At 36.9% G+C, this 14,097-nt stretch overlaps 1 protein-coding gene across 8 annotated transcripts in view; it reads left to right on the top strand.

The window, feature by feature from the left end:
- RAP1GDS1 (Rap1 GTPase-GDP dissociation stimulator 1) overlaps nucleotides 1-14,097 on the top strand; it is an 89,218-nt gene that overhangs the window by 51,948 nt on the left and 23,173 nt on the right. For 5 of the 8 annotated variants that reach the window (XM_056490932.1, XM_056490930.1, XM_056490931.1 and 2 more), the window contains one exon: nucleotides 11,701-11,847. The exons of the other annotated variants lie outside the window; for them this stretch is intronic. In XM_056490932.1, coding sequence (XP_056346907.1) covers nucleotides 11,701-11,847 — 147 coding nt within the window. The remainder of the gene's footprint in view (nucleotides 1-11,700; nucleotides 11,848-14,097) is intronic. 8 annotated transcript variants of the gene reach the window in all.

The raw sequence follows: 14,097 nt of genomic DNA on the forward strand, positions 1-14,097 counted from the left end.
ATGTTGCATTTACCAAAAGTTCTGCTGTATGAATACTGACTGTAGCCTTTCTCCTTGCTACTTTTTTTCATCTGAGTTCAAAAATAGACATTTTATGTTGTTTTAAATTACCTTGCCTTTGACCTCAGGGAAGTTAATCATATATTTGCAATTCCAGTTACAGACGACTACTGCTTGAGGATGTTAATATACAAGTCTTTCATTTAGGATTTTCTTTAAGGTGACCAATCAACTGAACAGCTGCTTCCCCATGCTTCACATAGAAGCTGTTAAGCTTCCTATAACATAATTTATATACTATATTCTGTTTCAGGATTGTGTATGAGATCAAGGTTACTCTCCAGTGCACCAGTTTATTTCATATAAGTAAAATCTGTGTAACTGTTCATGTCATTATTGTTCATCCCACATTTTTTCATGAAATACAATAACACACAGAAATGGTTTTGTAGTGTGAGGTTTTGTGGGCTACTGCTGGCTTTTACAGTGCAGAATTTAGTACAGAAAAGTGAATTATTCACCTTGTGTTGTCCTTTTGTGGAGCAGAGCTGGCACTGCTAAAATCTACAGTAGGCAGTAATGTGTTCTGTGTGCCATGTTTTGTCGTGCTCCTGTGGGAGGACAGTCACTACGTTCTCTGTGTATTTGAATAAAATTATTGAGTAAAGTGTAACAAAATGTGGCAAAAATCAAGGCTAGCATATTGGATTTGAGTGGAAGAAGCTATTTACAGTGCTTAGTTGTCACATCCACCCTATCTGACATTTTCTGTTAACTTAATGTGTCATTATTGAATAGTTATGTACTCTATCCTAAATTCTTATTTTGAATACTTTCACTATGCTTATTACTAGAAAATTTAATATATTTCAGTTTTTTACTATTGGTTTTCCCTAACAAGGAGGTATAAAGTATAACAAAGACAAGATGTGGAAGTTGGTAGTTCTAATTAAAAATGTTACATATTGATAGTTTGGGGGTTTTTTTCCAATTGAGACAAAAGCATCTGTTACCCTTCTGGTAACTGTGATTTGTATAAGAACTTGAAATACATCAGTAACTATATTTTTCCAAATGCATGAGCTTTTTTTGCACTTTAACATGCAGCAATGAGGAATGTCTCTAAGTCCTAAATCAGTGTTAAGCTGAGCCTATGCAGTAAAGCCCACACTGGATGGCTTATAGCAATATTTCTCTATATTGAAAGCCCAGTTGTCCTATATTTGATCCCAGCAAGCATGCATCAACTTCTTCAGTGACAGCTTGTGCCAAAATGAGTTAATCAGGTCTCTATTTCTGAGAGAAGTTGGTGTGGTGTAGGATGAAACTTGTGGGACAAGTAACTGCTTCTGCAGGGAAAGCCCTTTAAAAGTGGCCTTGAAGAGGAGAAGGATTGCCTGAATTGTTTTTCCAAAGGAGAATGGCAGTGGTTCCTCAGTGTTCACAGATCTCAAAGTTGCTGCATGAAGGCAAGACCATTTCCCCATGAGTTCAGGAGTGGCTACTCCTGGAACACAGCTACTATGGAAAGGTAATTCATTACTAAGTCCCAATGCTGAAAGAGATTTAGTACCTTCTACAAGTTCAAGGGAAATTACACCTGGCCAAAGACCTCATTGAACAGATTCATTTCCTCACAGAAAACATGAAATGAAAACCTGTTGCCTTACTGATAGATTTTCTTGTCTGTTTGAAGCAGACGTGTTATTGTCTGGGTGCTCATCTGTGTTAGCCCACAAAAACACTACTTAGTTACCTATTTGAACAGGGAAGAAAATACAGAGAATTAAATGCATTACATAAACAGTTAGGGAAAAATAGATCAGACTTAGACCAAGCAGTCTTCAAAGTGTCCTTTTTAAAGCATTAGTTTTGTAGAAATCTGTGTTATATGAATCTCTGAGCATCAAGAATACAGGCAAATATAATTGTAAAGCAGGGTAGAAGGAAGCTTTGTTAGTGCTGATGAGGTATCTGGTCTCTCAGCCTTCCTCTAGTATGCAGAGATGTGAGAAACAATTGAGGCAGATAAAAAGATTTAAGTCAGAAGTAATGAATTGCAGACTGTCAGAATCAACTGTATGCAGATTGTTCAGTGCTGCCCTACAGTTTAACAACAGATACATTACTGCATGTTCCTGTACAGCCTGTAATTGTTCTACACACTTTATCTAGTAAATGCCACATAGACCTCAGCTGCCAAATTTTCATCAAAGCAGAAAGTGCAAAGTAAAGAAATGGAGACATGATCTCTCCTCTTCTCCCTCCTGCTTTCTCCCCTACTGCATCTGTAGATACAGTATCTCTATCTATCTATCTATCTATCTATCTATCTATCTATCTATCTATCTATCTATAGATGTGTAGATACAGATACATAGATATGTATCTGTAGCCTGTACCAAGTACAGCTGGGTGTACTTCCAAATCCCCAGACAACAGAGTCCTTGGCCTCACTCATGGGCAGAATTTTATCAGAACTGTATTATGTGCAAAGCTCCTAGTCCATTCTTTCTTTTTAACCACCAGTTATGTGGTTTTGCCTATAATCAAAGCTCAATTCTTAGAAATTGTCCAGTCAGAGCAGAACAGCTATCCTAGCTGCTTCACCACTCCTTATACATGAGTCAAACTGTAGGTACCTTTCTACTGTCTGTCTGTCCATCCCCTCCTGTCATTCTTCCCAGTGCTGTTTCTTTAGTAAGTTTTTCTTTGAGGGATATTGCAGAGGTACAGATGTTACAAATAAGGGATACTTACTCTTCTAAGTTCTCCTTGCACCTTGGCTCCACATGCAATGTAAAGATCTCACCTCCATTTTTTTAAAGGTTATGTTTAATATGGTTCTTGCTGCAAAAAGCAGTGTCTTAAGTCAGTACAGAATGGCTAATTCTGCTGTAGATAATGCCTAAGAATGATTTGCTACCATCAGCTCTGGCCATTGGAGTATTAAGTTAAAGAAATGTATTATCCAAATTGCACCTCGTGACACATAATGAACACCCTGGTGATTAGTACACCCCTTGGCTCTCTCTGGAGACTTTTTTCACAGTAGACTGGGAAGAGTCTGGTGACTGGTCTCATGTGGCAGATCAAGTGCATGGGGGACAGGGAAACAGATTACAGTTTTCAACACAGGCCTACTTTGCAAGACCAATGAGACAATGTGGGAGATAAAACCTGTCTGTAGCCAGGTCTCTCTCCTACTCTGAAACCCCCCACAACAGTGCAGTTTGTTTAGATGAAAGATCAAGCCAATCAAATAAACTTTATCAAGAATTTTAATCGATGATGATGCTATATTAAATTAGTATTATTTTCTTAGCAAATAATAGACTCACAATATTTTTTATCATGCAGTTTTTGATGCACATGCTATCTTAATGTCAGTGATCTTTCCACAGGTAACTTGTTAAATACTTCAGTTCTGAACTGATTGACAAACTACTTTCCTGTGCTTTTATATAGCATTGTGCACATGATAGAGGCTGCCATACTTATGCTATAAAAGTGATAATTCTAAGAGGAAGTGAAAGGCTGGGATATTTAGAGCCTGATTCAGAAGCCATACAAACTAGATGAAGGCATTCTGATTGACTTCAGTGGAGATTAGATTAGGCTCTTGCCCATTAGAAAATAATTCCTTCTTGCTGTTTGACCATGTATCTTGTAGTGGAAGTGAAAAATTTCCCATTCTGCTCTTCCATAATATACATATTAATAACAATGCTTAGAGACCTCCTTGTGTAATCCAGAAGTTACTTCTTTTTGTACCACAGCCTTGTTTCTTCATGAAACCACCAGCTTGGGTACATGTTCTTAGCAACCATAGTTGGTATATAAGCATCTTATAGAGTTGGAAAGAAGCTAAAAATGCCAGCTCATTCTATAAAGCCTCTCCACTGACAGCTGCTTATCTACCTTTCTCAGCAGGAGACTTATTGCATCCTTTTCTCATTTCCCAAGCTGTACATTTCTTTGTTATCTATGCAGTCTTGCATTGATGGCAAGTCTCCTAGCTGAATTTCAGCTATGTGGCCTTTCACATAAAACCAGATCCCTCTTCATCTCAGCCTCAACTCCAGACCATGAGCATTTTATCAGTTTTTGTTAAAAGATCTTATACATGCTATAAATTCTGTAAGCTCAGCTCCTTCTCTTATAAGAATATACAGATCTCTTGCAGGGATCTGCTATGAAAGGCTAAGTACAAAAATAAGAAACAGCTCAATTGTACAGTTGTGTTCTTTATTGTGTTCACAATTAATTTCAGATCTACAGGAGAAAATCAGACACTTTAAAATAAACATACTGGAAAGAAGTTAAATTCAGTTTTCTTCAAAAAACGGCATAACCTTTTCCATTACCATATGGAAAACCAGCAGAAGCCTAGAACACAACTGATGTTGATAATAATGGCACACTACTGGCTAATCATTTTTATGAAGGTCCCCCTGATTCATACAGCTAGGCAGGCATCTTACCACGATTTTTCACCTATCATTGTACTAGATCCTTCCAAACGCAAATGCTGCCTACTAAGCTGTTTCCCAAGAAGTACCATGAAATTGAGACCAGAGTCCTTAAACTGTTGGTTGAAAACTGAGTGTTTTGCTTGCAGAGAATTCAAATTCAAGGTTTTGATTGTACAGTTTGATTGTACAGATCTGTATTTTAAATCTGTAGTTTAGATCTGTCCTCTCTGAGACATGCCAGAGTCTTAGAAAATGATTGCATTTTTACTTTAGAAGTCCTTGATAGTGCAGGCTTTTCTCCAAGGCTCTGCATATAAGTATTGCATCAGCTAGAAACTGGAGTGTATGTATGCCAACATATACTTCCTCATTTGAGTTCTTCATAATTGAGTTCTTAGTAGCAATTAATCATGAATGTTCTTAGGAGGCTATTAATCAATATTATTCTAACTTCTTATTTTGCAGCTGGCCTAAATGGAATCAGAATGATGAGGAACTCTGTCTAGATCATTAGAAAAAAGACATTTGAGAGGTGATGCAAAACACATGAGTTGTCAGACTAGGCTCCTCCTAGGCTTCATTACTTGAGACAAGCCCAGGACTTATCTCAGCTGTTTGTAGATCCCAGGTCCACTTATTACTTTTTCAAATCTTGGAATAATTGTCTTTCTTTTCCTAACAGGGAAAGACAAGTACCCTGGTAGAATCCACAAATAAGCTTTATGGTAGATTCCTTTTACTTTTTCCTTCTTGGGCTTTTCCCAACCTACACCAAATCCCCATGGGTTTCACACTTTCTGGGACTGCTCCTCTTACTGCTTTGGTGGAGACCCACAGCTCTTCCAGGCTCCTTTCAGCAGCAGCCAGCAGCACACTGCTGTTCTGCACCAGACTCTGACCATGCCATGCTCACTTCACACCCCTCCTCTTGGAGAGTTTGAAGCTGAGAGAAAACATTGCACTGCAGGCCTGGGAATAGAAATTCTAAATTAATTGTGGTGTGCAGGTCTATTCTGTTAGTAGTATGAGATGCTATAAATGCCTATTTACCAGTGTAGAAAAACTGCCTGCTGTTTTACTGTGTAATTGGGTTCTATGATTTATTTCATGCTGTATGAAATACTAAGCCAGCTTCAGCTCTGACTTATACTTTCATAAACCTAGAGTAATTTGTTTGACTGCAATGGAATTACTAAGGAGTTCCATAGAGTTATAAAATCAACTGAAGAGTCTGCTGTAAACATATTGCATATGAAAAGGAAGGCAAAGCTACATTCAGCTTTGAGGACCTTTACCTGACTTTAGTATATCTAAGTAGAACATTCTCTTCTTCTCTAAGTTGGCTTTTTTAATTTCAAACAGAATTTGGTAGCAATAATTACTACATTTTAATTACACACTGAAGTAGCCTTGGAATCCAGAACAAATTATTTGCCAGTGATGAGTCTAGTAGTGTTGCATGTCTTGTTGCTGATAAAAACATTTCTGCTGCTATATTAGAATCTCAGATCCAGTAGCATTTGACTATTTGAGCATTTGAAGTGAAGTACTGAAGTCTTGAGCAGTAAATTCATCACTGTTCTTTTGCCTGAAATCAGAAACACCATTTTTCTTGTATTAATACGACATAAGAGAAATATGACTAATAAGCAGATATTATTTAATAAATTAAATTGTGGTCTTGAATCCAGCTATCCAGCTTGCATTTGACTGTTACCTCAGCATAGCATTAGGGAGATTGCAATACCTGCACACTTACCTTTCCTTCCAAATGTTCTGCCAAGCTCCTGACTCTGTAGATAAAAGAAATCATGAAAGAGATTAGGGCTTGTTGGCATTGATATCCTGTGGTCCACGCATTGAACATATTATGATGAGTCTACCAAAATATGCCTAGCTCTCTACTTGGATACATTTATAAATTTTATTTGTTTGTTGGAATAAACTAGTTGCATAAGAGGGCCAATACACTGCTGCATCAGTGGTCATTAGCCAAAAAAATTGCTGGCAACAGTTTTATCCAAAAAGATCAAATCTACATATTTTCAGTCCTTGAAGGGACTGTGTTCAGAGATAGCGTTCTCTAGTTTACTCTTTACATATTTATTATTTTAGCAATTATTCTAAAGGAATAACTTGAACCCTCAGTGCTTTCCCTTACGGCTAAGGATAGCTGCCAGCATTTTATGATGAACTGACTATAGGACAATTCTGTTTGTCTCAGAATCAAGCATAACTAACTCAAGATTGTCTTTTTTTTTTTTCTTTATAAAGCAAAACTTTTAAAATTGTATTAATTGATTTTAACCAGTAAACAATTTTTTTAAAACTGTACTTCTTGTAATCAACCTTATAATTCCTAAAAAAATTAATAAAGGAAAGGGAAGTTTCAGTACAAGACACAGCAATCCTAAAAATTATACTCCAAATTATTAAAACATTAATCTCAAAATACAATATTGCTGTGTAATGTCCCTTTTAGACAAATGCACAGAAGACATGGAAAAAGCAGCAAACATTACTAGTGCTGTATAATCACATGAAGCTTACTTTCTTTGAAAAATAAAATTAATGAAATGTTACTGTGTGTTGTGTAACAGGGTTATGGTCTGTAGTCATGCAGTCAGAGACATGAGAGGGGCAATGACTAAATATCATACACAAACGAGACTGAAGATAAAAAGTAGAGTCAAGTGTTAAAACTGAATGACAACACTGCATGGAAAGTTTTAATCTTACAGTGTTCAGACAGGAAAAGAAAAGGTAAAGTCCCAGTTAATGTAAGTGGCAGTACTTTTCCTAGTCTGTATAGATAATATCATTTACACTAGCTCAGGGTGTGCCATTGGCTTTTTGAATATTTTCTTTCTTTTTTTTTTCCACATCTGGCCAGGATATTTTTTCCCTTGGAGTTCTACTCCTGCAGTTTTTTGCTTACACATGTTCTTCATATTCTGTTACATCATCATTTCCTTGCAGCAGCCAGTTTGCTATCACAGACCATTACGGTTTCAGGTAAAAGAATAAGCAGCAGAAGCAAATCAGTGCCTCACCACAAAAGTCTTGCAAAGAGGACCTAATTAAAAAAAAAGGGAAAAAATAGAAACAGAACACATAGAACAGTCCCCCCCATCCCCCGACTTGGGCTAATGTAGATTAGTTCATCTTTATTAATTAAGGAAAACAAGAGTTATCTGTAGGCTACTGTGTAATCTAAGCAATATTTTGGTCAAAAAAATGCAGGATTGTAGCCACATGGAATAATGATGAAGTAATTAAAATAAAATGGCAGTATGTCACTTTAAATATTTAATCATTACACAACTAAAAATAATTTTTAAGTAAATAGTATATTTTTCCCATGTCACCCAAATTTGCTGTCTTGGCAATTTGGTTTATGCAAATCAGGGACCTTGATCATGCAGATGATCCTTTCCCTTGCTGACTTGCACCATTTACACCAATGCAACTATACCCAATAAACTTTTGCAAAACATTAATTGGGGAAAGGATAATTCAGGTATCCAGTTGCAAGACAAATTAGAACATTTCAAAGTATAAATCTGATACTTAATTCCCAAAAGCTTATTTTTAAGAAATGCCATCAAATTGTTTTCAAGCTGATCATCTGGGAAATGGGTGTATTTTTAAAGCCTAAATATTTTCCAGTATCTCTTTCTATTATGCCACAGCCCCACAGCCCTTTTTACCAGAGTTAGATTTTTTTCTTGTTAACATTTTGTGACTTAATGATTTGTTTCAGGGTTTGGTGAATTAGGGACAAAAACTCAAGGGAAAGTGATGCAAACGGCTTGGGAAAACAAATTGAAACTACTCTTAAGTGCTACATTGTAAAGATCTAATTATCGTGCACATTTAAAAAAGTTTGGCTGTTGACTTTGGGCAGGGTTGAGCAACTGGAAGATTTGACAAGACTGTTCATAGTCAGAATGTGAACAGTCACAGTAATTTGATAATCCATTTAAAACTCTTTTTTTGCATAAAACTCCTTTGGGCAGCTCAGGATAGAAAAAGGGACTGTGCTAATTCTTTGAGACGGTTGAATTGGGCTAAAGAACATTGTGAAATAATAACTATTCTGTAATAAATCTTACTGTACATTTTACAGGGAAAAAATACATCTGGTTTCCTAGGTTCTCGTTCTGGCATCTTTAGACAGTATTACATGTACTTAAAATAAAGCTATACAACAGCATTGCCCTTTGTGAGCTGCAGTGAAGCATTTTTAAGCAGAAACGTGAATGCTCTCATTAAACTATTCAATCACTGTTCCATTAGGAATAGCAAATGTTTATTTAAAAAGGTCACAGGAAAAAAAATCAACACAGCTATGGGAGGCTTGGAAGCACGTTAAGTGTGGGAGTTCATAGAGCTGCTGAACTGCAAGGTAATAGTTGGATTGAGAACAAGATGCAGCAACATGCTGTGGGCTTGTTTTGACTGTAAATGATTTGGACTTGGATGAGTATTCTTGTGTGCAAAATCTGTTCCTTAGCGACAGAGGAGTAGTGAGAACTGAGTTGGTGAAACGCACACGAAGCATTCTGAGTCAGGGCTACGCTTTCTGCTTGGGAAGGCAGTGGAGCATCACAGCAGTGCTGGCAGTGGGTAGGCAGGACCTTCAGGGTTTTCCTCCTACATCTGGCACAGGATTCTTTGTGGTCCTGCACTAATGAGCTGAGTTAATCCTCTAGGGCAAAGAAGGCAGCACCAGGAGATCCTGACTGTAGCACACACAGGTCTGTTATTACTGAACTGCCTGGGGCAGAGAAGCAGCCACAGCAGGGTGAGCTCCAGCATGGGAAAGAGGGGGAGCAACAAACTCGGTTATGGCATCTCCTTTACAAGTCTACCCAGCATATGTAGTCCTGTCAAAGGCTGGCTCTTACAGCCTGCCACCTTTTGAGGCTCCTTTGTACCTAACTTTTTGAGTGTACCATAAAGACAGATGTTTCTTGGAGTGAGATTTGTTTCTGAATCTTCCTGCTTTACTTTCACTTTCTGTACAGCAGAAGCTGGTTATCGGTTTACCTAACAAAAGCATTGTGTGGATAAGGGTTTTGTCATGCATTTGAAGTGAGAGACTTCAAATACATGAGGTATTCAAATACATTGTAAAATATTATCACACAGTAATTTTCAGTAGAGTTCTGCCAAATTCTGCCCAGGCAAGGAACTTAGCATGTAACTATTTTTTTTGCTGTTTTAACACTTGCTTCCAAACACTCACCCAACTCTACCTTTCTATTATACTTTGTTTACGTTTTTTACATGTAGCTCATTAAGACACAGGTTGAGCTTTACATGTGATTCTTATCTGAATTTATCATCTTTGTTTGTTGATTTAAATTGCATGATAGTAATTTGAGGACCACAGTCAGTCCATCTGATTCAGAATCAGTGATTCAGTTTCATTTTGTACACCTGTTTTGACTCACAGAACAGATGAGTTAAATAAAAAATCATGTATTTGCATAAATTTACTAGTAAAAAATACTGGAAGAGGATATACAAAGCAGAATACTGGAATATTCCAAACAAAAATACTTTTTATTCTCTGCTGATTTTGTAGGTGTAAGCACTGAGTCTAAACACCTGACTATATTGTTTCACTTTATTTTAATGTAGCACTTCCTTTTGTTTCAGCATTAAAATTACGTTTGTTATGACATCAAGGATCTGAGAAATTTCTTTTCTGTTTCTCCTTTTTTAAATAGTTGTTCCTTGACACAGAGTCCTGCCTTGAATTTAAATGTTTAATAGATTACAGTTTCTCCTTTTCCAAAATGAAATAGATGTGCCTGCAGCAAAACACAGTTTTCTGATATCCTGATCCTGTCCAAGGTGGAAACAGTCATAGCAATGAATTTATTCTGAAAAGCTCTTACTACTTTGGTAATAATTTTAAGTTAAATCCTGCCAAGAATTACCCTTCCTTCATCTCCATTTGGCAAATTTTCTGAAGTCCCTATACACAATACTTACAATCCTGTTTTTTATATAGTAGAAGGGGTGTATATATAGTTCATGAATAGTATTAACAAGAATTGGAAGATTAAGAAGCTTCTTTTTGCAGAGCTCTGGAACACTTTATAGTGCAAGATCATATTATAAATGTGTACAGCCTTGGGTTTCATGCTGAATATGTCGCAGAATGACAAAAACTTGGTAGCTTGACCTGCACATACAATGGGGAGAGAGTGGAGGGATGGTATAGTGGTGAATAACAAGGAAGAGGGGAGATTTGCTTTGGGGCCATGAAGAAATTGAGAGACTTTGGGTTTTTTTCTTACATTGCAAAACTTCAGTGATTCTCTCTTCCTTGCCCCCCAGGGTTTTGTTTTCATCTAGATTTTCAAGCTGCTTCCAGTGGTAGCTTACATGGAAATCTCTCCATTGAGAAGCCCTGGAATTTAGTTTATTGACTGTTGTCTATTGCTTATTGCCTACTGCTGGGGAAGGAAGCAGTATTGATGATTACTGTAATAGAAGGCCTGTTTGTCCTTTATTCCTACACTGTTGCATCAAATCTGATTTGTTATATAGGAAGAGTTCCATACAGAGATTATGATGTGTTTTACAGCCCTTCAGAACGTTGTAGTCTTTTATAGGTGCAGAGTAAATTTTTCTTTTAGCCATACAAAAAATATCTGACAGTGGTATTAAATTTCAGCTATAGAAGTGCAGAGAACTGTGCATGGCTGTGTGGCAGAGTGAGTGCATGAACAGTTGCCACTGGGAACTAGCACCTCTGTCTGTTTTATCCATTATTCCCCTTTTTGTTTATAAGTAATCAAAGCAGTTTATTTTCTGTATTTCAATTTCTTGATCTGTGTAACAGCAAGAGTGAATTACCTGTATATGGACTAAGCTGTGTCAAGTGCTCAGAACTTCCCTCTGACAAAACTCAGTGCATCTTCAGAATATTATTTATCAGCTCCAGCAGCTCTGCCTCAAACACTGAACTTCTTCACAAACGTATTGGGCCAGGTGGTTAATCCTTTTTGTTGTAGGTGTTTTCACTTTCCTAGCTCTATTGCACTAAAAGTTGGCCCTCAGGCATCTCTCTAGATGAATTTGACAACACTGGAGGAATGACTTCACTCTGTTTAAAAGCTTCATTTTGTATGATTACTGTTACATTCGGGATTCGACTGTGGGGGTTTGGTTTCATTTTTTTTTAATGTAACTCTTTGTTTTACAGATGAGGGCAGGAACGCAGTTGACCATGCAGGTGGTGCACATATTGTAGTAGACCATTTAAGGTCACTGTGCAGTAAAACAGATCCAGCCAGTGAGAAGCTCTTGACTGTCTTTTGTGGCATGCTGATGAACTATAGCAATGAGAATGGTAAACAACACCGAAAATTTGCTTTATGTCTACCAGGAGAACAACCCCAACAAAAAAAGATAAAAAGTTAAAATCATCTGTAGGTTTACATTGTGGATGTTATTCTGAAGAGATCAGGGACCTCAATTCAGACATATAATTTTTCTGTTTCAGTAAAATTATGTTCCCAAAATGCTAGATATATTCCTGACACAATTCCATATAACATAAATTGTTTAAAGTTTTAAGATGAGCATCTGGAAGTTACTTCTTTGTCTAAAAGCAAAGCTTAAAATGTATCATACAGATTTACAGAAAGTAATTAGAAGGCTACATTAAGTCCTTTCTTTCTCTTTAGTATCAAATAACATCATAAGACTAATTTGTTGCAGATATGCAGTGTTGTTAATTATTTAAGGGTATGTATGCCAAACAGTTAATATTTTTTCTCCTTGTGGAATGTTACATTGTTCTAAGATAAATGGGGAATCATTTATACATATGTTCAACACTGTTCTGTGTCTAAAAATTATAAGTTTGTGTTCATTATATCATTAATTGAAGATGTTTAGAGACTGGGACAAAAACATGACAGTATATTAAATGGGAAACCCTTGACCACTGAGAGTAATACAATAGCATTCTACATTAGTTGTACAAACTAGTATCTAGCTTGCTTCTACACACAGGTGTTTTAATGTGCCAAAATATATTTACAGCATTCACAGATTTTCAAGTTGTCAAAATGTGAATGATACTGGAATACATTAGGAAGGCTACAGAGAGGCTGTTCTCCTGACTTGCAATGGCATAGATTACAAATACAGTTAGTAGTTACATTGTCTTCAATCATGCCCATTTCCTCAATTGCAGTGTTTCATCTTAGAAAGAAATATCTTCTTTATTAGTTACCAATTCTTGAAAGATAGCACCTGCTGTAACTCACTTTCCAATCTTATGTCTCCAAAACTTTTATACTTTTCAGGATGGTCCATAGGTTTTATTGTATATGTTTTTAATCTGCTTTATCACCTCTTCTAGCATAGTTTCCATGTGTGTTTTCTGTGCCATCTCTCTAGAGATCTCAGCTCTTTGTGTTACACATCCAGCTCCAAATATAACTGTTGTATGTGTCTCATCTCTATCACTTGTTCTTACATTGGATTTTTTTCCTCCTCTTTTCTCTGTATTATCTAAGAATTCTTGTTTACAGTACTTCTTCCATCTTCTCTAAATAGCAACTTTCTACTTCCTTCATTTCATATTGTTTTAAAACAGGAACTGTTTTGCTTGACCACTTTGCATGAGTATCACATTTTTTATATTTCATAGTGTTAACTCAGTACTTTTCTTTGTTATGTTTGGAGCAAATAGATATTTTCACCTCTAAGCTACCAGAATGCTCTGTATTAATTAAGACTAATGAGCAAACCATATACTGGTAGCTCTAGACAGACAAATCCAAAAGCAACTGTTACCAGTTTTGCTTCAGTGACCAAGCTCCCAGCAGATCTTCTCTAGGAAAACTAATTATGAGATAAATCTCCCAAACAAGCAGCTTCTGAACAGCTTAACTGTTAGGAACATTGAATAAATGACTCATTCCATCTAGTAAGATAGCTTATTCTGATGCAATCAATAAAGCAGTTGTGTGGCTCAGTGACAGCCAGGAGGATTCACTAGCTGCTCTCCTCTCTGGTAAAGGACATCTTTCATCTCACACACACTATTCACAGGGGCCACTGAAGCAGTGTCAGAAGTGAGAAATGCAGGAGTGTTCCAAGCTCCTGGATCAGGGTGCTCACCAGCCCTGTATTCTACCATCACAGCAGGGAGGAGTACTGGGGGTTTACCAAACCTCCACATACTTGGCTGTCTCCATGAGGAAGAGCCCCTTTTGCAGGAACCCAGCTCATGTTTGGTGCAGCATTCATGGGTAGGCTGTGTAAGATTTGTGTCCTCTAGTTCCATTGTGAATTTGCTCACTGACTGGGGCAACCATTGAATTAAACCCCAAATAACATGCCAAATCAGTATTAAAAAAAAAAAAAAAAAAAAAAAAAAAAAAAGTGATTTAAAGGACTAAAATTTTAAAAGAAAATTCAGTGACCATACCTGTAGCATGTGAATGGAGAAACAGGTAGTTGACCTGTCTTGCCAGTTTTAAGAGTCACAAGTACAATTGGACTATAATTGTGAGCTGATCTAAAAATATCACCTGTGGGCCATCATAAATTTTCAGGACAGCAGTCAATGTCAGCTAGGAGCCCA

This window comes from Oenanthe melanoleuca, chromosome 4 (genome assembly GCF_029582105.1).
Source record: "Oenanthe melanoleuca isolate GR-GAL-2019-014 chromosome 4, OMel1.0, whole genome shotgun sequence".
Taxonomy (NCBI): Eukaryota; Metazoa; Chordata; class Aves; order Passeriformes; family Muscicapidae; genus Oenanthe; species Oenanthe melanoleuca.